Below are 25,925 nucleotides of genomic sequence, written 5' to 3' on the forward strand. Positions count from 1 at the left end.
CAAATATTTTTATTCTGTAGAGTCAGTGGTAGAACTGGTAAGATCTTCAAGTGACACTATATAAACTGGCATTCTCCTGTATAACACCACTGTCTATTCAAATCCTTTGGTTTGGGCTCCTTTAAGGCTTTGAATAACTGGTACAGAATTGCATATGTACTCCTAGCTAATGCTGCACTGGCCTGTTATTAAATACACACTAATTGCAGAAGATATTTTCTTCTTTTCCTTCTGTGCATACACTGGATAGTCTCAGTTCTGAGAACCTCGGCTCAGCATGACTTGAAATATTGATGAGGGACAAGCAAAGATGGTTTATCAGTTGTCCAGAACTGCTCAGCTATCTGCAGTTACTTATAGTGATCTACCAGATTTTCCTCTTGACTGCTGGAGGATAGATTTCTTCTGGGTCATCTGTGTGTCAAGAAATACAGCAAATAAAACCAAAAAAATTGTACTTACATCTTGTATTTTTAGCACAAAGTCTTAATGTGTTAATAAATTCTTACAGATCACTGAGTTAAATCTCCAAATTAAAAGCTTTTATTTTTTTTTTAACTTCTAGGAAATTGAAAAACGAGCTCCTGGAAGTGAGAAGGAAAGGCGGAAACCACCACTCGGAACAGGACAACAGCAGGGTGTGTGTTCGCTGCCAGAAAAGCCTGGGCTTCATCTTTGACAGGGGAGAGCTGTGCCAGAGCTGCCAGCTGCGAGTGTGCGGCTCCTGCCGCGTGCTGGGAGCGGACGGGCAGTGGAAGTGCTCGGTGTGTGCCAAGATTGCGTAAGTTGGGCAGTTTTTATAACCACGTCTGGAGTTACAGCCCTGACTGTGACTGAGAGCCCTTAGCACAAAAGAAAGTGCCCAGAGAATGCACAAGGGGAGAGGCTTATCTGGGGCTTGTATCTCCTGCACTATCTCTTTTCCCAATTCCAGTTTAAACTAGCTTGTTTTCCAAAGACTTGGAAGAATAATTCACTTGATAAGTTTGGTAATACGGGATTTTTTAGCTTGACTTACTAAGATAGCCATGAAGGAAAGGAGAAACGTGTTGGGCAACTCGGTTATGTGTCCTGATGTAAGGACTAAGAAAGAGACAGGATAAAAAAAAGAATTAGAAGGTTTTTTCTAAGCAGACCTTCAAACTAACAAGATCAGAAAGGAAAGTTTTCTGTAAATTGTTTCAGAAAATGAACCCAAATTGCTGGTTCTGTCAACACTTTGGCTACCTTGACAGTAAAAAGTTAACATAGCAGGGCATGGAGTTTAGTGCTTGTATCTTCTAACTTCAGCTTTAGAAGGTTGCTTCTATTTTTAAGTAGATGCCTTAACCTCCTCTGCATCCAAAGGGGCACATCCAAAGGATGGTGTCTCACCTCTTAAGATGAAAGGTGGTTAAGTGTTTGATTTGTGAAATGATTCTAAATTGGCAGGGGCCTGGCTGAGCTTGTATTTTGCCTCAGGCAGCTCCTGGGATAATGTCAGCACTGTGCCTTTCAGAGGTGACAGCACGGAGAACAGCAAACACAATGCTACTCTTTAAAAATGAAGAAAAGAACAAGGGATTTGTTTACCCTGCCACACTACCTCTAATTTCTCTAAAAACAATGAAACAAATGGTAGCTGTGTTGTTTGAAAGCCGAGACAAGGTGACAGGATGATGAGTAAGAGCTGGCTCAAGAACAAATAATGTCAAAACCAATTTAATTTTCACCCTTGATAAGTGACAGAGGAGGATCTGTTGCTGTCTTATAACTTGGCTGAAGTTAACCTTTTGATACTCTTTCTTGTTCCTTTCTAATAGGCTGACAAATTAGGGTAGCTGTGCCCTGGAATAAATTCTGCCAGCGTGATTGCAGCTCTACCTGGAAAATTGTAAAGCTCTGTTCTCAGCATGGTTATGGACATTTCACTCTCAAAAAAAACTCAAGAAAACAAAGCCCCAAAACCCCCAAACAAAGAAACCCCCCCCCAAAAAAGCGCCACACATACAAACCAAAAAAACATTTAAAAAAACCCCAATGATATAAAGCAGAATAAATTCTGGTTTATTGCTGTTAAATATTTTAGTTAAGGACCTTGATGCAGCAGATGAGTTTGCCAGTTACACCTGCAGGAGACATAAAACTGAGAGGTGCTCCAGACATGCTGAAGCACAGGATTGGGTTTCAAAGTGATGCTTAGAATTTAGAGAAGTGGTTTGAAGGTAAAGCAAGTGATGACTCCCTATAGACACGTGGAAGTACTACATTTGGGAAAAAATGCAGCTGCAGAAACATAAAATGAGCATAAAAACAGCTTCTGCAGCTGTTCCTTAGGAAAGGATCTGGGTATTGTACTGGATAAACGCTGAACATGAATCAATAGAATTTTCCACTGCAGAAAAATTGAGCATCACACAATGATGTACAAGCCAAATTATGGCCTGTAAAATACATTATAAAATACTATTTTATGTAGAGCACCTGCCCATTTCTGTGTATCAGAATTCATACTGGTCACCTGGAGAATGTTCAGCAGAAAATAATGAAACTTAGCACACAGGACATCCAGAGCAATAGAAGGAATCGCAGATGTTCAGCCTAGGCAAAAGAAGACTGAAAACCTGAGTTTTAAATCCACAGAAAGTGGCTCACAGACTGTTCTATGACCCCTCTTTGGACAAGAAAAGTAAAGTGATGCCTGAGTTGCAGTGAAAGGATGTAATTTGGATGGTATGAACATTAACATAACTTGTAAGAGTTGCAGAATGTTGTTTTACAACAGGTTGGATAAACCTCTCTTGGGATGATAACATCAATACAGATGGTCCTGCTCTGGGGCTGACAGATGAGTGAGGCAACTTCTCAAACCATGTGTGACCTCTGCTGCACCTGATCGTGCTGCAATTCTGTGTGCCAGGCACTGCTCTTAGCAATCACCTTGGCAATTAATTGTGGGTGAAGTCTGCCTTTAGGCTGTTACAAACCGCTGTGGAATTTGCTTGCAAAGTGCTAAACTTTTGTTTAAACGTGCTAATGTTCTGCCCATGTTGAGTATCTTTATTAAATTGAAACTCTCTTCCTCCTTTCTTTTTGTTCATATGCAGCGTTTCTACAAGACTTCATGACAGTTAATGATGTCTCAAATGTCTTTTACCTTGCTGGGAGTACACAGAGAGATTATCTTCTGTGTGGGCAGTGTGGAGATGGAGGTTTGGGAAAGGCATTTTAGTTGCATCATTGTGCATAGTTCTTATTAAAATTATTTCAGTTCTGCTTTTCTATCAAGTGAGAAATGCAGGGGGAATCAGGATTTTTAGGCTTTTTAAATTGCAGTTGATGGAAGAACTGATTAAGTTAATAGGGCCTTTGACAAGGTGAAAAGGCAGAAAGCAAGGAAAAGAAAATACAGTAAATTCACGAATACAAGCCGCACTGACTATAAGCCGCATCTCTGGGTGTTGGCAAATATTTCGGTTTTTGTCCATAGATAAGCCGCACACGAATATAAGCCGCTTTGTCGTTCGCAGCAAGGACCCGCGTGCAATTAGTAACAGAACGGCGGCAGGGCGGGGTTTACTGGCTGAGCTAAGGCTGTGCAGGCTCGGCCCGCTAGGGGCCGCTGACGGAGCCAGGTGGCCCAGCCCGGTGCTGCCGCTCGGGGCCGGCCGCCGCTGCCACTGGGCTCGGTCACCCCGGGTCGGCACTGCCCCGCGGTGGCAGGCAGGGACGGAGCTTCCCCTGCTCCTACGGCAGCGGCGGCGGGCGGGGACGGAGCTTTCCCGCGCCCGTGGTGCCGGCGGCAGGCAGGGACGGAGTTTCCCCGCTCCTGCCGCGGCGGCGGCGGGCAGGGACAAAGCACCCCGTCGGCTCCCCGAGCTGCGGCAATGGCTGCGCGGGGCTCCCGTCGGCTCCCCGGGCCACAGCAATGGCGGCGCGCGCTTCCCCCCCCTCCCCGGGCCGCAGCAATGGCGGCGCGCGCTTCCCCCCCCTCCCTGGGCCGCAGCAATGGCTGCGCGGGGCTCCCGTCGGCTCCCCGAGCCGCAGTAATGGTGGTGCGGGCTTCCCCCCCCCTCCCCCGGCCGCGGTAGGGGCGGCCCGGGTCCCCTCTCTCCTCCCCGAGCTGCAGCAATGGCGGCGCCGGGCCCCCCCCCCCGTCTCTCCCCTGGGCTGTGGCAGAGGAGGAAAGAGAGCTCTCCCGCCTCTCTCCCCGCCCCCCGTTCTGCCTACAGGGAGCCAGGCTCCACCCGCGGTGCAACAGAGTAGCGATTTGTAACAATCGCAAAATGCCGACTTTGCAGCTGCTCGGCTCAGCACTCTGGCAGGCACTTCTGAGGTTGTATTAGCCGCTCCTGATTATTAGCCGCATTTCCGGTTTAGGAGCAAAATCTTAGTCAAATTGGTGCGGCTTGTATTCGTGAAATTACTGTAATCCAGTGATAAGAGACATTTATGCTTTATGAGTAGCAAACAAAAGGCAGGAAGAGTAGAAAAATCTTTTAGTTCTGTGGCACTGACCTTCATACAGTGTTTGTGTCTGTCAAATTGGACTGTTTTACCATACTTCCCAAAGAGTGTTGGAAAACTTTTATATTCGCCCCTCTCCTTTGTCCCTCTTTCAGCAGCCTTGATTATGTCGATGTCTGTATAGACTCCAGCCCCTGCTGAGTGTTCCATCAGCAGAGCCAGGTTAAACTGTTGTTGTGGTGTGTCTGTCTGCTCTCATACAGACTGAGACCCTTAAAAGTCAGGGAGAAGTGTTTATGATCCTTGTGAACCCCTAACAGTTTTGGTGCTGTACTAGTTCATGGCTGGGCTCCCCAAATTGTGCTCTAGAGTGTCTCTTAAGTGCTGTTTAAGGTGATGGGAAAAGCAGTAGCTTGTACAAGCCCTCTTCCATAGCCATGAATTACACCTGCAGGAATATGTGCAGAAGTTTTTCAGAACTGTTGGAAAACTTAATTAGAATATTTGTGGTCAGAGAAGAAGGTACTGGGTGGGGAATGTGTTCATTCAAAGAGAGAACTAGTGCACAAATTACTGCAGGAATCCCTTGGATTACACAGATCATGCAAAGTGGTTGCAGAAACAACTTGTTGTGTCAATAGAAAGAATGTAGGCAATACAGCCAATATCTGCCTGTTGCTTCATTTAATACATTTTGACATTTCTTTCCTTATGAGCTTTTTGAGTCCTGCCTGTCTGGTCCTAACACTGGAATTTGGGATACTTTCAGTGCGGTGCAAGGGCATTTTGTCACATAGCCTGGGATCAAATGTCATTGCTCTAAGAGATATGGTGGATTTATGTCCACCTACCAAAACAAAACCAAAAACAAACAAAAAAAAATTTTGCCAAACTGCAAGCATGCTCACTTTGATTTGAAGAACAGTAATTTCAGGAGGCTAATTTTATAAGTGTGGCAAAGCATATTATTATTATTATTATTATTGGGGTTTTTTATTATTATTATTATTATTATTTTATTATCTGAAAAAATAAAAAACTCCAAGCATAACATAGTAACATGATGGTGGCTGTAGGGGTGAGATCATTTAATGATACAACCTCTTTGTTCATCTGCCAATCAGAACATCATCTGGCAACAAGAAGATCTGACTTCCATAAAATAATATTTTAGAGGATTTCATCTGCATTTCTCCAGAGACAGACTTGCCTGAAAAACAGCTTATGATGATGGGGAATCTCGTTACAATACATTAATTACATTCTGAGAAGCTTTCAAAAAAAGAGATTTAGTGAATTTGAGAAAAGACATTTGAATGTGAATAGTGAGAGAAGTCCATCAGTATTTTTAGGTCTAATAAACAGATTTATATGTAATTGTCTCACAGTTCACAGTTAATGTCAAAGCATATCTCCCTTGAATGTCCCTAAAGAGAAAATGACTCAGTTGGATTTTGCCCCTCATGGGTGTTATTACCAGGTAAAATACAAAGTGTCAAGACAAAGCATTTACAGGTCAAGAAGGATTAGAGCCAAGTCTTCAGCCAAACTCTTAGTTCTTAGCTAAGGTCAGAGAACAAGACAGTCCTCATCCATGTGATTGTGTTTGACTGTCCTGTTTTGCACTATTTAATGAGGTAAATTGAGCCTGTCTGTAGTGATGCACTTGGAAGAATCTTTCTGCTCCATTCCATGCATACAAGGGACTGAGGTCATCAGGAGCTTTCAAACATGGGTTGTAAAAGATCCATTAAAGTCTCTTTTCCCCCCTTGACATCTTCTTAAATTATGATCAGTTTTTGTTTTAAACTTGGAAGACAAAATGATCAGTAGATTGAGGGGAATAAAGTTCTTCTGGCTGTCTTCTGAAAGGCATATTTCACAACTTGAGGCTGTCTCTATTTCTTATTGCAAGTGGGTCTAGGTATCTGAGAGCACTGCCTTTATATATCAAATGCAATAAGTTATTACAACAGAACAAAGCAGTAATGGAAAATTTATCTTAATAATCTATGAAATGATTATGCTCTCTTAACATGTCATGAAAATTCATCAGTATCTCTTAGTAACATTTATTCCCATTAGGAGTCTAAAAATAGAGGTATTTCCAATGTTTTAGTATGCAAATTCTTTCAAATTTCTTACAGTTTGATTTTAGTAACTTGTAGGCAAGTTTGCCTTTTTTTTCACAGGGTCAAAAAATTATCTTTAATAACCTCACAGCATAATAAAACTTACAGGGGAATTAATTTATGTTGTAGAAAATACTCTGTGGAATTGAATACATACAAAAAAGAGGGTATGTGAGGATATATGATAATGGCTTTGGTGTGTTCAAGCACAGGCTGCATTTTATCCAGCCTTTGGTTTTGCCTTTGTTCCCATATTTTCTTCCTGAGGAGGAAGTAAAATAACTTGAGGAACAGGGGATGGAAAGGAAGGTAGGCTGAATCTCTTGCTTCTGCTGTGGATGTGAGTTAGACAGGATGATCAAATGGAAATGAAACTTTTCTACCAGTGTGGGGCTTTGCCTTACAGAAATAATTGAAAGTAACAATTGGGACTTTCCATCTGAAATGAATTTTTTTTATTATTAACTGGGACATTTAACCATGAAGTGCTTTGCAAAAATGAGAATGGAGAATCTGAGTTTTTGGCAGGGGCGGGCCATAGGTTATGCTCTGTTTTTAAACTGAGCAGTGTGTTGTGTCATTAATTTGTTTAGTAGGAGATCACAGGGGGGAAAAAGCACAGAAGCACCTGCTCCCCCTCACATGGTGATGTGAGGAGATGGATCAGTAATTAACATAGAAGGACTTTAGCAGATACCTAAAATATTTGGTACTCAGCTGCCTGGCTGTTAATTTTCCTTGCTGTTCTGAGCATAGGATAGTGCAATCATGCAAAAATTGCAGTTATTACAATTTTAAGCACTGTTTTCTTTCTTTCTAAAACTACTGACTTCAGGTTCTTTTGAACACCTTGAAAGGTCAGTCTAAATCCTGTTTTGGTAGAAATTAAACACATTGTTTACATTATGAGCTAAATCTAACTGAGAAAGTAAAGAACATGCATGCACATACCATGACCTGCAGTCAGATCATGGACCTTGGGCCCATTTCACAAACAACAAAATCTGCAAGCACTAATTCAATGTGCTATTGAGTAAAGCCCTTGTTCCTTTTCACCTGTAACAGCTCTTTAGACAGAAAGGGCTCATTTTAAAACCTGTATCTGACATAGTGCTTCTTTCTTCTATCTCAGTAGGAGAGAGACTCCCCTTGTCATAATTGCATGAGAATAACATTATTATTGTAAGACTGTTTAGGTCTTGCTCTTCAATTTTTTGATTCAGAATGTCAAATTCAATTATTAAATTCAAACTTCAAGTCAGAGACTTAGGCAATCATTTGATTTGAAGTAATTTCTATTTATGTGCAGAACAAAAATTCTTTTAATAGGTACTCCTGACATGTATGAGTGATAAAGATAACATGAACACTAGTCTTTGTGTGAATTGTTCAGCATACATGAAAAATACATCCAATACTAGAAATTCAAAGATGCAAAGCTTGGGGATTTTGTTTTCAGTGCCTGTTGCTTTTTCCCTTTCAGTGTGGATAAACAGGGCTGGCCAGAGGGGTGAAGCACCTGACCCAAGCAGGGCAATTCTCCATTGCCATGTTTTGTGCCTCAGTTGAGGGAGTTGTGTGTGTTTTGCCTCAGACCTCATTCTTCTGGTGAAATCAGAGCAGAATGGGTGTGATTCTCTTCAGAGTGTCCCTGTCACGGAGTGTCTTCTCATGGAAAAAGTGGATCTTAATAGCATCAGTCTAATGAAGAAGGTGGGCAGTTCAGTTTGCTGTCCTTACCTGACCAGGCACACGGTTCAGCTGTCAGTGACCATCACACCCCTTTGCCTGCACAGTCTGAAAAAGAGGTTTGTACCCTCCTCTTTCCTTGGGGCCCAATTTGTGTTTGCCAGCAAGGTCCTGGAGCACCCTTGGCTAAGCAGGAGGGCACCAGGTGTGTAATTTGGGGCTGTTTGATAGTGGCAGGTTGCAGATAGCAGAGAGAGGTTAGTAAGAAAAGTAGATTGCTTAGTTATCCTTTGCCAGAAGATAAAGGGATCAACTGCTGTTGCCCAAATAAATTAATCTGTCCCTTCCCTGCAAAGCTTACGTTTTGAGGAAGCTGGGTATTGGGCCAGTAGTTACACAGGGATGGCAAGAGGAAGGGAAAGTCTTGCACAGTTCCTCTTCCTCACTCCCAGCCTGGTGCCAGCCTTTCCTGTCTTGTAGTCTGCTTTACTTCCAGAGAGAAGCAGCAGAGAGTGTTCAGATGGAGTGGGGACACAGGCAGGGGGACTGATGGTGAGCTCTGAGGTCCCACACCACAGTGGAGTGGAGGAGAGGAGGGTCCTGTCCCAGGGAGGGGTGCTGGGGAAGCCAGCCCTGCCTCCACCAGCAGCACACTGCTGATCCTTCCTTGCACAGAGTCCTCCACCTCTTCCTTCCCAGTCTCCTTCCACAGCTGCCCCAGCCATCCTTCCCTTGTCTGCAGCTCCTTCTATCTCTCCATCCCCCCATGACTCTCCCCGAGCTCTTGGTTCTGCTATTGCAGGGTCTGATCTCCCCATCAGATCACAAACTACTGCACAGTAAAACAAGCAGACACTCTGCCCTCAGCCCCCCTCCACCCAGGCTGAAAGCCCCTGGCTCCTGTGATGCAGGAGGCACCAGAGAGGTTTTCTCTCCCCCATCACTGTTCACATCTGGCCAGAAGATGTAGGGGATGGCTCTCCAGGGGCTCTGTGGCAAAGAGCTGCCCCTCCATGAACCACAGCAGCCCAGGGGGTGTCACTACCAGGGCTGTGTGTGAAAATAATTATTGCAAGGTTTGGTTGTAAAAACCTGGAGCTTTGTGTGCAGCAGCCTCCAACCCTGCTGAAACCCTGGGTGAAGGTCACAGCTCCTTCAGGCTGTCAGAGCTTGGGGAAGGGTGAAGATGCTTGTCTGGATGAGAGTGTGGGCAGTGTTCTGTCTGCCCTTGATCAAGTCAAGTATTTCTGGTAAGATATCAGGGATGGTGAAATCTCCATCCAAGGGGAAAGCAGCACTTGTGCAGCTTTATGGTCAAACTTGGTAGCAACTGAGGAAAAAAATGAATGAACTATAAAGATCACACTGCAATGTGATATGTCATTCACAGGTCTGGAAAGGTCTGGAAGGTTTATGGTTTGATATAAAACATTAAACAAGCTATAAGTCTTGGAGTAAAATAACTACACAGAGAAGTGTGTGCTGTAAAGGAATTGTGAAAACGTGTGTTCAGATAAAAAAAACATTTTTCACACCAACCAGGCCAGGCATAGTTTCTAATGAAGTGAATCCTTTTCAGTGTTTGGAACCAACAGAAGTAATTTAAAAATTCCCAGCTGGAGCATAAAGATTTTATTTAATACCTTTCATAATGACTGAGTGGTAGTGATGGTGAATTATGGAGGGCTTTTTCACTAGGAGTCTGCAAGAAAAAGATAAGGCAATAATCTATTTCTATGCTTGTGGACACCTATTTGGGATTTTGACTTTTCTAATTTTATTTTAGTGACTCATGAAAGATGCATGATTCATTAACAGGTTAGGACAAACTGATAATATTACATCCTTTCACTAGTGTCAGGATGTTATTCTGTAGTTTTTAGTATTTTCTCAAGTAAGACTCAATTTGGGCATGACTCAGAAATAATTTTATAGTGAAGATATTGATCAATGCTCTAAATCCATCAGTAGTAATTTTCATGCCCAAGAGACTGGATGACTTCTTTTCTGGTAGAGGTTTGAAAATAAATTTTCTTATTGAACAGTAAGCAGGAACATGTCTGGAGCTAAGTAAATTTTTAATGTTTGAGAATTATTAGTTTGTTTATTTGCTTTTCATTAGAGTATTCATGCTTAGTAGCATTTTGCCATCAGTTATGTGTGGTGAGGCAGTAGAAATGGTGATGGAAACTAATTCAGGAAAAGGCTAACAACCAGCATAAAAATATACCCAGCAAAAAACCCAACAGTGTCAGTACAGGTTTTCTTAATTGCTAGTATAGGTAAAAGAATTTGAAACCAGAAAAAGCAGCAAAGACAAATGTTCATTGCTCTGAAGCACTGACACACAGCAAATTCATAGCAGCACTGCCTTGTGAAGAAACTGCTTATAGTGTCAGCAGGTGAAACTAGAAATGAAAAACAGATATGGGCTTGCAGCAAGCTGTCTGTAACCACGTAGGGTCCATGAGCTGCTGACTCATCTGACCGGAGCTTTGGTGGGGGATTTTCTTCCTCAATCAACTGTTGCTGTTTCTACGTCTCTTGTCATTTTGATAAGAGATATTGAAAACTGTGACACTGAGTAGTTCACAAAAGACTAGGATGACAGATTGTGTCTTTTACAGAAATCTTGTAACACATTTTTGCCAACTAAATTTCCATCTAGTAAAAATTCCATTCACAAAGTAAGGTGATATTTTTCTGCTAAGTGTCCTGTTATTTCACGCTCTACAATCTCTTTACACTTTATTTTGAACTGTATAAATGTTGTCCAGAATTTGTGAGCATGGCAGTTGATTGATGAACTGCAGTAGCTTTGGTTGGCCAAGTTTGTTAATGTGTCTGTGTCTCTGGCTTTTTCCATTTTCCTTGTACAGAGAGCTACGGATAGTGACAGGAGAATGGTTTTTTGAAGAGAGAGCAAAGCGCTTCAAACAATCCAATCTTGGAACTGATGTTGTCAGACAGTCAATCCTTCACAAATTCCCAGGTAGGGACCTTGAGAGGGAGATTTGCTTGTGCTTTATATGTTCAAAACCTTGTTTCTTGAGTGTTTGACTTCTATTTTATTCCTGACTGAAGTATAATCAGTATTTAAATCTTATTTTTTTATTTTTACCTATGCAGCGATTTATGAATAATTAATGTAATTCAGGAAAGGTCAGGCCTATATGAAAAAAGATATCTCTGTGGAGATAAGGAACTGCTGAAAAACTCACCGTCCAAACAGGTTTTCAGGTGTAGCATTTATGCCCAGTTTTATCCCTAGCTTGTATAGAGAGGGACTGATTTACTGCCACTGGAAAAAATACATGGTGCAAACCTGCTCCTTGGAAAATACAGACCTTGCCAATATCACTGTGCTTCAGAAGCTGTAAAACTGGCAAGTGCATAAATTCTCGATATTATGTCAGTGGTCAGATGGGGTATTTAATGATTTTCTACTTGATAGATATATTGAACAATATATTTAAGCCATTTTCCCCATACCTTGCTTCTAGCTGAAAAAAAAAATTAATTATGAAAACATTCTTTCATTCAACACGGGAGATACTGTACATTCCAAGATTAAATTTCAGGTCCTTTGGTTATTAAATACTGTCACTGATAAATTCAGAAGCATACTTCAAGACAAGAGCTGATAATGAAGAATATCTCAAGTTAGAGTTTTATTTTATTGCAAAGATCCCCCAAGTTTTTTTTCATTATCTCTTTTTGTAGGTTGTTTGACAAGTGTTGTGTTTTCTGTGCAGAAGTTCACTTTTTATTTTCTTTCTCCCTCCACTGCAGACACAGTTTCCAATGCAGATGGTGAAAGAACATTCAAAGATCAACCCCAAGAGAATGAAGAAAAAAAGCCAGATGTACCAGTCTGCTCCACAAATGGGCACAAATCTGTCTTCAGCAGACCTAGAAAGATTGGGTAAATCCTTGGGTTTTGTTGTTGGTTTTTGTATTGGTCTCTGGGTCTTTTTTTTTATTTTTTTAACTGATAAATCTACAAACAGCTGTATAAGGTTGGATAGATTTTCTTTGAGTTTTTCCAGTCTTCCACATCAGCCTCAAACTTCCCAGGATTAGAAACAGCCTTCATTTAAAGGCATGCTTACTATAATTAGATTGCTGTTTCCTAGGAAATGCAGCAGTAATTATCCTTCAGCTATAAAGGTAGCAGGGAAAAAAAAAAGTCAGTTTTACTTTTGGATTTTTCTTGTTTCTACTCAGAAGTAACAGAGTGTCCTTAAAGCAGGCTTGCCAGAGAAGCAAAGACAAAACCAGTATTTGCAGGACCTGTTATTTTCTGTATACTCATCAGTTTGGCTCACGAGACAATTTTCCTTTGAGCTCCCAGCTGTGCAAGTACAGAGTGTGTGTGTGACAATGAATGAACAGAGCTGCTGCTGCTGCTCATCTTCCAGGGTTTAACCCCAGTTTGGCTGTGTCCTTTGAGGGGCACTCACTCTCAGGAGACACAGGCAGATGCATCGACTCTGTGGTTGCACAAGTGGTTCTGACACAGCTTGAGGCTGCTGGGTGCATGGGAAGAAAACCTGGATGGAAGTTCATGTCATGGCTGGAGCCTCCGTGGTAGCTGGAAAACTTTGTTTCTGTTGAAGGGAAGAACACATTTTTATCAGGGATTCTAAAGATAGGGCAGATAGATGCTTTTCAGATGCCTTTTTATTTTATTATTTTTTTTTTTAATATCAGAGGAGAGATGAGAATGGAATTACCTGCTCCAGCAACCCCAGAAATCCAGAAATTAACACCAGTGATTTATCTCTCTTTAATATAGGAGGAAAGAGCATCAGAACACCTCTGGCCTCTCAAATTATGGTGAACAAAGAACCAGCATAGAGAATCCTCTAGAATAGACCTAGATTTTTCTCTGAGTCATGCTAAGTGGTAGCTATTGTAAGAAGGCATTAAAGTTTATTTTTCTAATGCTCCTTCCATTAAAATTCTTTAAGCAAACCAATTAGTCATATTTCCTTGCAATAAACAATTCTTTTAATAATTGTTATTTATTTTAGTGGTGCTTTTTCTGTTTGTGGTGACATTTCCCATAACAGAAATTCGATCTTACAAGAATTTGGCTTTTCCTAGTATATTTGGTGACCTCTTTTAGAAATATTTCATTATTTTTCCTCTTCTTTGCTTGCTTTTTCCCCCCTCACATTTCACATTCGTGTATCTCATGAGTGGATTTGTTTTAGCAAGGCTCTTTTGGGGCCAGCTGCTACTGACAGTGCAATGGGATAACTTACCAGTCTATTGTGCTTTGTAAGTAATGAGGGATGTTATTGCTTTGTGAAATTTAATTTCTTTCATTTCTGTCCCATTAGGCCATTTTTTGCAGGGTAAGGGGGTGATGCTATGTTTTTAGAAATGGTATGTTTGGGGCATTAGATGCATATAATTCTAGAAATACCTAAAGAGAAAATGCATATAGCATAATTTTCTAGAGGAAAATACACACAGTTAGTTAAAAATACTTAGCTAACTATAAACTCCCCCCCAAAAAGAGACAAATTTTCACAAAAGGCAGTTCTGGTTCTAAGCTGCAATAGAAGGAATGCTTTAGTGTTTTGGTGTCTTAAAATGCAGTTTGTAGTAAATAAAATGTTTTCCCCCCAGGAACCAGTTTCATAGCCAGATTTGGTGCACTGTTAACCTTTATATCCAGAGCTGTCCATAGGTTAGACAGATGAAATTAATGGACCACACACATCACAACTTTGAAAATCTTTCATTCCCTGTTTTCAGCAGGAGGGTTATCAGGGCAGTTACCAAAGGAGAAATTACACATGGAAAAGATGAAGGTGAAAGGAACAGAGGCTCAGAGGCTGAAAGTCTGCGTGGTGGCAAATCAGCTCCATGCTCTGAGAGGTGAGAGGAGTCTGGGGCAGCTCCTGGGGGTGTGTGCCAATGCCCTGGGCTGCTCTTTGGATGTTCAGCATAAATTCTGTCTGAGAAACAGAGCTTATGTTCATAAAACAAACAAAAAACACCCAACAAACAAAAAACACCCAACAAACCAAAAAATTGTCTCCACTCATCTCACTTTACTCTCCTCATGTTCAGCTGGTGACTGATGTACATTGTTTTTGTTTTCTGGCTTTTAATTGATGAGTTGTGCTCATGTTACAGAACTGAGGCTCTTCATTTTTCTTTACTAATTAAATGCTAATTGATTATAATTTACATTTTCTTCTTGAAAGGCTGTTTGACCTTCTCTTTCCATTATTATTGTACCAGTTATTTTATCATTCTTCTGGGCTTAAGAGATCTCTGCTAGTGCCTCTGATGGCATTAGAAAATTCCAAAAGCAACATTCCTGTCATGTCCTACCTTCAAAATGAAGCCAAAAATCAGCTCACTCTTCCTTTGTTCAGTTGGATAGCCTACTCTGGGTATAGACCCACATTCTTTGCTCAGGTGCATACACTTAGAAATTTTACAATTTGCATTGAAAAAATAATAATTTGCTGTAAATTCTAATAGCAATTTCCTGTCTCTAGACTAGTGTTTCTGGGAAACTCCAAAGAGATATGCAGGAACAAAGCATAACAGGTAAAAGGAACATCAGGGAGTTTAGTATGCACATAGAGAAACCTGTTTGTTCAATCAAGAACTTGCTTCTCTTTGATACCTACAATTCAAATTCCAGTTTCTAGATGTTCTGCAATATGCCTAAAGCTAATGGTGGCAATCTTCTTGACAGCTGATAATTTGATTTTTTCCCCCACTGGGTGCTGTAGCACCTACCAGACAATCCAACTCTCAAGCTGGTTGTTTTCTTTAATCCATCCAGTTCACTATTTTTGTTCCACTAAAGTTATTAGGCCTTCTATATCTCACCAGATTCATACCTGACTTCTATGAGACCAGAAGCAGAATTTTTACTGGTTTTCTGCATTTTCATTGAATAGAGTAGAGATGAGTGAATTATCTAAGAGACAAAACCTGAGGAATCTGGTGTCAGTGCTGCTTTGTACTGAGGTTATGAAATATTAGAAGCTTTCTCTGAGAGTTTACCAGGATAAGAACAAAGGGATGCTTGTGAGAGGTCTGTGCAGCTATTTTTGTGTGCCAAACTACAAGAAATTATCATGCAGTTAACCATAATAAAGCAAAATAATTTTGTTTGGGTGGTGGAATTCAGCACCTGATAAACTCTCTGTACAGATTTAGGAGTGAAGTAGTTTATAAAGACAGCTTTTATGTTTGATTGCCTTGCTTCACTTTCACATAAATCATCATTTTCTAGCTGTTTCCCAGAGACAGAGTGCAAGACTTGTTAAATTAGGGTCATTGAGTCATTATGACAATTTCTCTACTTGTCATCTCATTCTCACATGGTGAAATTGGTGTCCTGTGCCAAAGCCCACAGTAACATTGTCAAAATTGGTAGTATTTCACCTAGCAGTAGGCAAACCAAGTGAGAATTCTTATTATTTTAAAACATTCCTGTTTAAGAAAAGGTGTATTGAGCTGGGAACAGGGAAACCCAGGCCATGAATTCACCTCTCCTACCGGTGTATTTCTACTCCAGCAAAAATATTTTGCTACTGAATGCTGTACATGTTCTTGCTGCTGAATGAACTGGGAGGCTGCATCAGGTCAGGGTACTTCTAGGAGAAACAGTGTGGGAATTTCAGGCTCATTTGCACAGGCACTCCACCCCACTGCACTCAGGTCTTGTCTACCACGAGGAGAAGCCTGGCATAGTCACAACACCATTTTTCTGCTGTCTCCTGAACATGTATAAAATGTGTCAAATCTCTCTCTAATAGCAGACTGAAATAGGAACTAGGGGCACATTTAAAAATAATTTTCATTGTTTAAAAAGTGCATCAGATTACCCTTTCTAACCCTCAGTGTTCACATGGGTTTAACAGAAAATGTTCAATGGAAAAATTTTCTCCTGTTTTGATGTTAGACAGCAAGTGAGGTCTGCTGGTCACAGAAGATTTTTTTTGTCACTTTTACTATGTGAAACCTCCAAGGAGACCTGTCCAACCTTCTTAAATTTCTACAATGGTTGAAAGAATTAACTGCTTTGGGTATAGAGTCGTAATTGTAGCATAAACAGGTCAGTGAACAAGTTGGTATTTTTCTGGAGATAGACAGATACACAAAGAATTTAGCTTCTTGAGATAGTGCTGGCATTAAAATGGCTGTAGAAGTGTCCAGAAGTGTTGTGTTATGTTATGTAGTTTCCCTTTACAGCAATGGAGCAGCCTGGCAGGAATGGCTGCACGAGTTGTCCCTGCTCCTGCTGGATGTGAATGCAGTGTGGATTGAGCGGGGACAAACACAAGAGCTGCCCTTTGGGCCATCTGCAGCTCTGGAGAAGCACTGACAACACTTGTATGACTTGTATGTGTAAAGCAATTGTAATTCATCTTTGCCTGTGTTTTTTCTCTCCAGGTGATCCCCCAGCCCATCAGGGCTCTGATATTCCCATACTTTTAGCACAGCGGTTTGCTAGATGAGTTTGCTCAGAGCAATAACCCTTCTCTCCTGCTGTCTCCATGCAGAGGCAGCACGCTTTCCCTGGGCAGCAGCAGTGCAGGGGCTGCTGCAGGACATGCCAGGAGCAGAGGCAGCGCTCCCCAGGCTCCGCTCAGCGCGCGCAGCATGACCACGGACTGCAGCGGGGTAAGGACAGCTCAGGGACACTGGCACCACCAGGGCACTGGGCTGGGCTCTGCCCTGCCCCAGCCTGGCAGAAAATCTGATCCCTCCCTCAGTTCTGCTGGGTTTGTGGAGATCTCTGCTGGAGCACAGCACTTACCAGCGATGGGGGTTTGGTTTGGCAGATGTTTCTCTTTTGTCGAAAACTTGCTGTGGATGTCCAGCATTAGATAATGAGTTACAGATTCGGCACTGGGAGGCACCAGGGATGGGAACAGGCATTTTTTTGGCACTTTAGAGCCCAGAGTAAGTGCTGTGAAATAAGGACATGACTTTCAAGCATGCACAGTCCAGCACTCTCCCACTGACTCCCAAGGGGACCTTTGCAAGTCCAACACTTGCAGACAATCAGGCCAAACTGATTTTAGTTTTTTCTGGATTTAGACACTGGGCTCTGCATAAATTATTCCACAGCACAAAATGTGTGATAAACACATTACCAGAACAATTCCTCTCATGTGCTATTAGGCATCCTGGGATGTATTTACCATTAATGTTTGGAAAAAAGGTAGATGAGTGTTCAGATCAGAGTCCATTGAATGCATCCATTTTCTTTCTAACTTCCAGATACTTGGTCTAATATGTTGTCTTTCTTTATAAAAACATAAGTTAGTGTATATGAAGTGCAGTTTTGGGAGCTGTAAACAAATGAATAGTTGTTTTATTTATATTCTTGTTGGCGTATAGACTGACTTGTTTCCAAGTGCATTAGATTTTTATTTTTTTTAAATCCATTTAATTTAGATGGAGTTATATTATTAGCTTTTCTTTTACAGGCAGGAAAGAGGCCACAATGATATCAAGGATATCGGCTTTATTTAAGGGGTTGTACTGGCATGATTTAATTAAAGTGCATTTGGTTTTGCCCTGGCTGAAATCATTATGCTAGTACAAAAACCAAAGGTTTTGTCTCTTCTTTCTTTCTTTTATTTTTTTTTTCTGATTTCTGAGCTGAGTGAGCTTCTAATAGAGTTGAGTGTTTCTTTTGCCTGATACTTTACCCTGATTCTTCAGCTGCAAACTGAGAATGTAAGCAAGAATTGCATCTTTGTGCAAATTTTAGGCATCATCAGTGCTAAGCAAAGCAGATTAGACTGGAATCTAAATATATTCAGTAATAGACTGGATGTTAAAGGAGCTTTGGAGTTCTGGAATCTAATAGAAGTCATGCTTTTATTAACTGATATGAATTATCTTGGGTTTTGTATTTATGGCGTGTGCATTTTTCCTCTTGGGCAGGACACTGGCTTGGAAAACGGTGTGATTATCCCAGCAAGTGAAAGTGTACCTGAGGATTTAGTAAAGAAGCACTGCAGGAAACCATCTGGAACACCTTCCATTGCAGTTTCCAGAGTATCTTTGTCATCAGGCAAGTATTTTCTTCTTTCTGACAGCCTTTATTATCAGAGGATTATGCCCATTCTTGTGAATCTGCTCTTTTGGTTCTTAAAAATATGTTGAAAGACCAAATGTAAGTTTCATAAATTTGTTCATTCTGAAAACATGTCCCTTTTACTAATCAAGTTCATATTCCTTCACAAGTTTTACATGAAAGAATGGTAATCCTTACCCCAGAAACATTGGTGCAAAGTTATAGTTAGGTACACCACATGCTCTTAGAGTTGTTACAAGATTTTATTCACAACTGCATGTTGTTCATCATTCTCTGTGTGCCCTCTGTATGAAATACTACCTGTATAAAATATTACTCTGCTGCTGATATTACATTTCACACCCACTTTGCCCAGAAGCAAATTTGGGAAACAATGAGTGTTCAGAGAACAAGCTCCTCACAGACTTCTTGTCTGTTCATTTTTATATGTGATGCTCTGAACCAGTCAATCCATCAGCAATTTACCTCATTTCGTTGGAGGCTGGTGGCTCACAGCAAGGTGCTGTCACAGCCACTTTGCAGTAGTGGTTGGAGATCCTCTTTTTCCTCTCTGAAATAGGAGGCAGGAGCATCCTGCACTCTTCTGCTTCCCCAGGCACTCAGCTGGCTGCCTGCAGGCTGATGGAGTGGGTTGGGTTTACAGGCTCCTCTCTGAAACACAGCAGGACTCACTTCATTGCAGCTGGATTTAGCCCTAAGCAGAAACCTAGAGATGTATCCCACAGAGCTAATCCGAGGAGGGAATGTTCCTTACCTCAGACATTTCAGCTGGAAAGTGTCAGAGTTTCCTTGAGAAACCTTGAGAATATTGCTCAGTGCAGCTCCAGGCAGAGGTGTTACGGATGGCTCCTTAGGAAGTAAAAATTCTCCTGTTCCTGCTACCTTACAAAATAAAAGTTTCCTGGTAGGTAAGAACTCACCTGTTACCAAAGCAGATGGATGCTGAGCAAAACTGTAGGCAGCTTGGGATCAGGCCTCAGACTGTGCATTTGTCTCTGGCAAAACCCAAAGGACACTCAGCTCAGGAGCGTGACCTTTCCTGCCACATCAGATGTAGAGCTGGTAGAAGATGAACAGTTAAAAACCTTTCAGATTCCTACCTGCAGGATCCAAAAGCTCTCTCTTCCCCCTGTTTTCTTCCCAAATACATTGAAACTGTCCTACAAAATATTTATATTGGGAGGACTAAGAGGCATTGGAGAAAGTCTTATGCTATGGAGCGGATGACAGACTTGTAGGACTGAGAGAAACTGCTGGAGCTCTTGAGACTATTTGTTTCCTCCTAATGTCTGCACAAGGAACTGTTAATGACAGAACAGTAATGTTGGTGGTGTCTCAGGAGCTCGAGGTGACCACCTGGGTATGTCAAAGTCTCTGTAGCCCAGCCCGAGCATCGGAGAAAGACTCTGGAGTCTTCTGTAGTTTCCAGAGGTTGTTTATTTTATCTTATCTAGCAAATTCTTTCCCTGACCAGCTGAGGTCTGTTCTGCAGGTCAGTCCAAGGCACACTGGCCACCTTCAGGGCAGTATTATCTTTTTATACTATAAACTACATAAACACTATTTACAATTATCTTCCAATACCTATCACGTATATTGTACAGTCTGGTTCTACTCTAAACCAATCTAAAAGTGTCAACATCACCCAGAAGATAGATCCCAAGAAGAAGGAGAAAGAAGGACAGAACATGCCCAAATTCTTCCATCTTGACCCTGGACCCTTATTCTAAAAAATCTTAAAAATTTACTTTTTTACCTTGTGACAAACTGACTTATACTCTACTTAATTTTTGTGACTTGTAACTCTTCATGCAAAGGTGGTAATTTTTCCCAGGGGTTAAAATCAAAGGCACAGGGGTCTTGGGCTCTGTGCCGAGGTCTCTGAGCCCTCTGCCAGGGGCTCAAGCCATCCAGGGCAGCCAGAGGGATGTCCTGGGTTCCCACACATCCGTATCCCCAGCTCCTTGATTCTGATGATGTGGGGGTGGTGGATGTGACAGTCACTGTGGACAGTCAGTTTTGCAACATTCCAGGCTGACAGACCTACCAGAGAAATTAAAATCTTGATGATCTATGGTATCATCCACAGAAGACAATCACAGTGGATAAATAAATAGTACAGGGGTAAAATTATTGCCCAAAAAGCTGAGCAGCACCAGAGAACATATTTCTCCATTTATCATAGTGATGTTCAGTTGCCATTGTTTTTGGTAGATAACTAATATATTGCTTTAATTTTTTTTGTTAAAAAACCATTGGGGTTGGGTCAATACTTGGATGGGAGATGAAATGGAATATTTCTGTACAAACTATAGCAAACATTTAAATTGTTTTTGTTTCCCAGACCGCAGCCGATCCGAGATAGATTTGAGTGAATCTTTCTCTGAAGGAAATGAGGACACCTTGAGCATAAGAAGCAAATCTGTACCTAGTGCCTTAGATCAGGAACTGGTGAGTTATAAATATGTAAATGTTCATCTGGTGGAAATTCAGTTTGTTTGGACCAATGAAATCAGGGCTGTGTGTGTATCCATATAAAATATGGGTAAGGCAGGACATTCTTCCAGGGATATTTAATGAGTTTTTTAATAGTGTCATTTTCTGAGTATGTTTGCTATAGATTGATTTCAATGAATAATCATGGTTCCAGTTTGTTGTTAATTCGCTGGGTGTTTGAGTTCACAGATGAAAGAAACCTAGCCTGAAAATGAAATTCCAGGCACTAAATTACACATTCCAAAATTCTATTAATTCATATTTTCATAAGTTTTAATTTTGATGCTGAGAAAGTTCATAGTTTAAAGGCTTTAATCTTTGTCTGGTTTGGTTTTCTACTCATCTGTATTTTTAGCAGGAATTCCCGACTTTCTGTTCTGACAATGTTGCTTGGCTCATCTTTCTGTTGACTCTTCCATGCATCTCCATGCCTTTTTTTGTGCATTCTGTGCACTGCTTTTCCTGAAGTGTTTCACAGCTTCCATCTCCTTCTATGCACATACCCAAGACAGGCAATTTGCAGATGTGCATCAATGCTATAAAAGAACATCCAAGCTTATTAAATATGAATCGGGGGGGAAAAGTTATTTAAATAATTCTTTCTCTAATCACAGTGTATTCTAAAGTTTCCAAATGTGTGCCTGTAGCTTATGCATTTTGCCTGTCATCATCATCCCTCCCTTTCATCTGCTCTTTCCAGAAGGGCTTTGGCCATGGCAGATGTCTCCCCTTCTAGTACTGTTGAAATTTGAGTCTTGGTGGAGAACCATGTGTTGGGATTTCCATCTTTTTGTGGATTAGCAGCAGAGAGTGTGCCTGCAGCATTGCTTTGGGTTAATCTTTGAGGAATTAGCAAAAGATCTTCCTGATTGTCAGGTGTCGGTGGAAGAACAATTTAAAAAAATAAGTGGTTTATTTTTAAATTGTAACAAAGAAAAAAGATGTGTTCTTTATTAAGAAACTGGAAAATAATGCAGAAGAAAAGCACAAAATAAAAAATGCACACTCTGTATTTCTTTATATCTGTTCTCAGCTCTAACTGACACTTACAATTTAGATATTTCTCTGAGGCAGCTGCCAGAGATGACAAATCCAGAGAGGTTTTCTGTTCTTTGATTTTTGTCTTCTGAATCAGAGATTTTGTTTTATATTTCTTTCTTGCTGACTGAATGAAATTTCAGATTGCATCTCTGGAACTCTGCAGCTTCTTTGCTAGCACAGGAGACCTCTCTTGCGGCATAACCTTGATTTAGCTGCTCTTGAGTCTGGGGCTAATTCCCCTTTCAAATTCATTCATAACAGGAGTCAGGATCTCTGATTTTACCCATACCCTTGCTTTCCCTGCCTTATGAAATGAAATGATTGCATTCATCAGCTTTTGTGTTACCATATTCGTTTAGGGTCGTTTGTCTCACAGGAGTCCTTCAGAGTCTTGTCCCGTATTCATTGTGGATGCAGTGGTTTGAGATAAAAGCTGTATTCCTGCTGGAATTTAGTTTATTTGGTGCTTGCATGTAAGAGACAAAAAGAAAGGTATCTGATGGTGGTAACAACAGCTCCTGCAGCCTGGGAAAAGCTGGAGTTAAACTTCCTTCCTTTCCTTCTAGCTGAGGTCCTTCAGTCTCTTACTGCTGGGTGATGGGAGTGGTGTGGGAGATGCCACATTCCAACAGGATGTACAGCTTGCTGGAATTTATCAGCTGAAAGGATGGGAAAAGGCTTTTAGCTATTTTGTTCCCACCTTTATCAGGGAAACTCATTACCCATACAGAGAAATCAGCTGGAAAATTGAATTAATATTTTCCTTCTCTAACTTAGTATTGCTTTTGAAAACGAAAAGGGACAAGCCCCAAAACCCACATGGTGTGGCAAGGAGCATGGGGAACCAGCTAAACCCATTGTTAAATCCATGTGTGAGCACCTTTTCTGGAGAGGTGTGTGCTGAATTCCTGACCAAAGATGGCTCATTGCATGCTCAGCTGCTTTCTTAGCAGTAATTGGATGATGTGCCTTTTATAGCCCCCACTGGAGGCCATGAGATTAATATCCCACTAGCTCTAACTTTAACAGGCTAATAACACCGACCAATTACATAGTTGCAATTCTGTAACATCTCCTGAGAAATATAATCGTTGTGGTGCAAAATAAATTAAGAGTGTATGTTAAATGTTGACCTTTTTTTTGAAGTTTTAGGTTTCTGCTTGCAGACAAAAATTGGAATTCAGCAGCTGTTAGGACTCTGTGAAGCAATGTTAATATTTGAGTGTCTGAAACACCCCAGTCTGAAGATGTTGCCTTACTATTTTTAACTTGTGTTTAATTATTCTGCAGTAAAAATATAGCATTGTTTATTTTCAAATTCCCTGATATGCATTCAACAGTGTAAAGGAAAGAATTTTTAATGTATAGAATTGCTTCTTCCAGTTCCATAGGCAAATAAGAAAACTGTATTCTTGTTCCAAATTCAAAACTAGACTACATCACCTGACATCTGATCTCAGTGAGGGGAGGAGAAATTACAGGTGGAGTGGTGGGGGTTTTTTTGTTTGTTTTATTTCAGGTTTTTGGGCAGTTTTATTTTTGAGTCATTCAGGTGTCTCTCCCCCTGAAGTAGTTTGTTCTGTTGTGCCTTGGTCTCCGAGGATTTTTCCTTTCATTTAGTATAAGGTATCTATTATTTCCTTTATTTTAATTTTTTTTTCTGTGGGCTGCTAACAACACCTTCAACAAATTAGAAAAATAAGAGATCAGCAGAGCAAACTCATGGTAAGAACACGACTAAAGGTTTTCTTCAGTATGTAAATTCTGGTGAGAGCTTGTTCTGATTTCCCTCTGCTCAATATTACATATGCAGTAACAATTGGAAAGCATTTATAGAAAATCAATTTTAGGTGGTTTCATATCAGTTCAGTCGCTGGAGCAAAGGAGAGGACAAGTGACAGCCAGTTTTATGTAAAGCATGGCAAATGTGCTGCAAATTTTTTAATGTTAACTGTGAATTCAACTCTCCAGCAGCATTTCTCCCTGCTGTTTGTGCTGATTAGCACAGAGGTCTTTGGGACTCCTGAATTTGAATATTGTGTTTCTCTGTTTAGTTTCAAAGAGTGAGAGAAACTAAGCAATAGAGATTGAGGTGGGTCAAAAGGTGAGGTTTGTATAGCTGCAAAGCAGATACGAGGAAATTGAAAGTCTGACTTCCATTAAAATTAAAAACAAAGTCTTTCAAATATACTTATCATAAGGCTTAGGGAAACACTGAGATTTCCAGGCTATGCCTAATAGGATTATAATTGTATTCTGGCATTTTTTCCTGTTATTTTAAGTAGAAGTTAAGAGTCCAATTAGGACCATCAATCACATCTAAAAATTTGGTTTAGATTTTGCTTCACTGCAGTGTTTAAACAACGAGGGATTTTTTCTGTATATAGGTTAAAGATGCTAAACTTCAGTCTTGCTTATCAAAACTCAAGCACCTATATGAAGCTGTGCAATTACTGATTTTCCACCTTTTTATTATTAATACACTGCAGAAATTTAATGCTTTTTAAAAATGCTTACCTTGACAGTATAAGCATTTAAATGATACCATGAAGTGTATGTGTGAAGATTCCTGAAAGCACAGCTGTCTCTTCTGCTTACACTCTGTGTCTGTGCAGAGATGTGGAAAATGTGAGACAAAATTTCTCAACAGAACAGAATTCTAATGCATCCAGCACCGTCTTCCTAAAGTGGAAAACTTGTGAACCAAAATTTAGGGATAGAGGCTGACCAAATACAGTGCAGAACACAACTAAAATGCCTGTTTGTCATTTAGGGCTATCTGGATGAAACAGAAGAAGATATTGATGACATAGTGGCCTCTTGTTATCCAAGAAAACATGAACATATGACAAGTGGATTATCAACAGTAAGCTCTTGGATGGAAAACATCCATTGTCCTGCCACAAAAGGCCATAATTCCTCCAGAAAGGAATTTATTTCATATCACATTCATCTTTCATTCTACACTTGAGAATCATCTTTTAATATTCAGATAGACTTTCTATTATATTATTAATGCTGTTCAAAGCTAAAATGCTGTTCTCTGCAGGGCATGGAAAAACAAAACTATTTTGCACACTCATTAGCAGACTTCCTCACATGCTTGGGTTATTATCAAGCTTACATGTGGAGAAGGCAAACCAGAGATGTTTGCAGTTTGTGACTGCTCAGCTTTGCAGAAGAGCACTTGATCTTAATTAAATTGAGACAAAAAGAACAAGGCTGTGGGGGTAATTTTCCTTCTCAAACTGCCTTCTGATTTTTTAGGTTCTTGGGACACAAACATTTGTCTGTGTGTTTGAATACATCCCACTTCAATGGAATCATTGTCCACCCCCAACTCAACTTCTCTCATTCTTCACAGCATGATTGCTATGCCAACCACATCTGGAAAGTATCTTCCTTTACTGCAGGAGAGAGGTGCTTGGGGATTAGGTTGGTGACAATAAAGGGATGGCTGCACCTGATGGCAGCAACAAAATTGGTCTAAGAAGCCTTCTGCTGTTCATTATGCAGTCTGTTATTCACTGGGAAAGAAAATAGATAATAAAAGCAGCCTTTAACATGTTGAGTTTATTACCCTCTGCTGTGTACCTCATTTTTGGGATCTGTGGGCAACTGGTAATATCTTCAGAGAGTCCTCTCTGGCCCTGTTCTTTATGGCTCGTGTCTAAGAATAGCTCTGGACTGCACAAAACAGCAACAAACTCTGTGTAGAGTGTGTGAGTGCTGAAGAGGATGAAGAAAGATGAGTCTGAATACCAAAAGGGAGGAGAAAATAAGGTCTGTGACAACAACTAAAGAACTGTCCCTCGTAGGTTGGCTGTGCAAGCAAGGCCAAGGGAATTCCCAATGAAGCTCTTGATCCCAAAAAAATGGAGTTGGCTGAATCCAAACTTGGCTTACACAGAGAAGAAAGGGCTGAGAATATTAACATCACAGAGCATTTTGATGTCTCAGATCTGGCCGTGTCAGACCATTTTTCCCTGTGATTTTTGTAGTTCACAGGCACAGCAGAGAGTGCA

The 25,925-nt window shown here is 40.8% G+C and overlaps 1 protein-coding gene across 5 annotated transcripts in view; it reads left to right on the forward strand.

Annotated features, from left to right (window-relative positions):
• The window catches only part of SYTL5 (synaptotagmin like 5), a 79,842-nt gene that overhangs the window by 34,653 nt on the left and 19,264 nt on the right, over positions 1 to 25,925 (forward strand). For 2 of the 5 annotated variants that reach the window (XM_033053539.2, XM_033053537.2), the window contains exons 3-9: positions 566 to 781; positions 11,147 to 11,259; positions 12,060 to 12,192; positions 14,037 to 14,159; positions 16,814 to 16,934; positions 18,210 to 18,339; positions 20,708 to 20,814. In XM_033053539.2, the coding sequence (XP_032909430.1) occupies positions 566 to 781; positions 11,147 to 11,259; positions 12,060 to 12,192; positions 14,037 to 14,159; positions 16,814 to 16,934; positions 18,210 to 18,339; positions 20,708 to 20,814 (943 nt within the window). Of the gene's footprint in view, positions 1 to 565; positions 782 to 11,146; positions 11,260 to 12,059; positions 12,193 to 14,036; positions 14,160 to 16,813; positions 16,935 to 18,209; positions 18,340 to 20,707; positions 20,815 to 24,673; positions 24,767 to 25,925 lie in introns of all 5 variants that reach the window. The other 3 variants (XM_033053535.2, XM_033053536.2, XM_033053538.2) reach the window with 3 other exon arrangements.

This window comes from Catharus ustulatus, chromosome 2 (assembly GCF_009819885.2).
Source record: "Catharus ustulatus isolate bCatUst1 chromosome 2, bCatUst1.pri.v2, whole genome shotgun sequence".
NCBI classification, from domain to species: domain Eukaryota; kingdom Metazoa; phylum Chordata; class Aves; order Passeriformes; family Turdidae; genus Catharus; species Catharus ustulatus.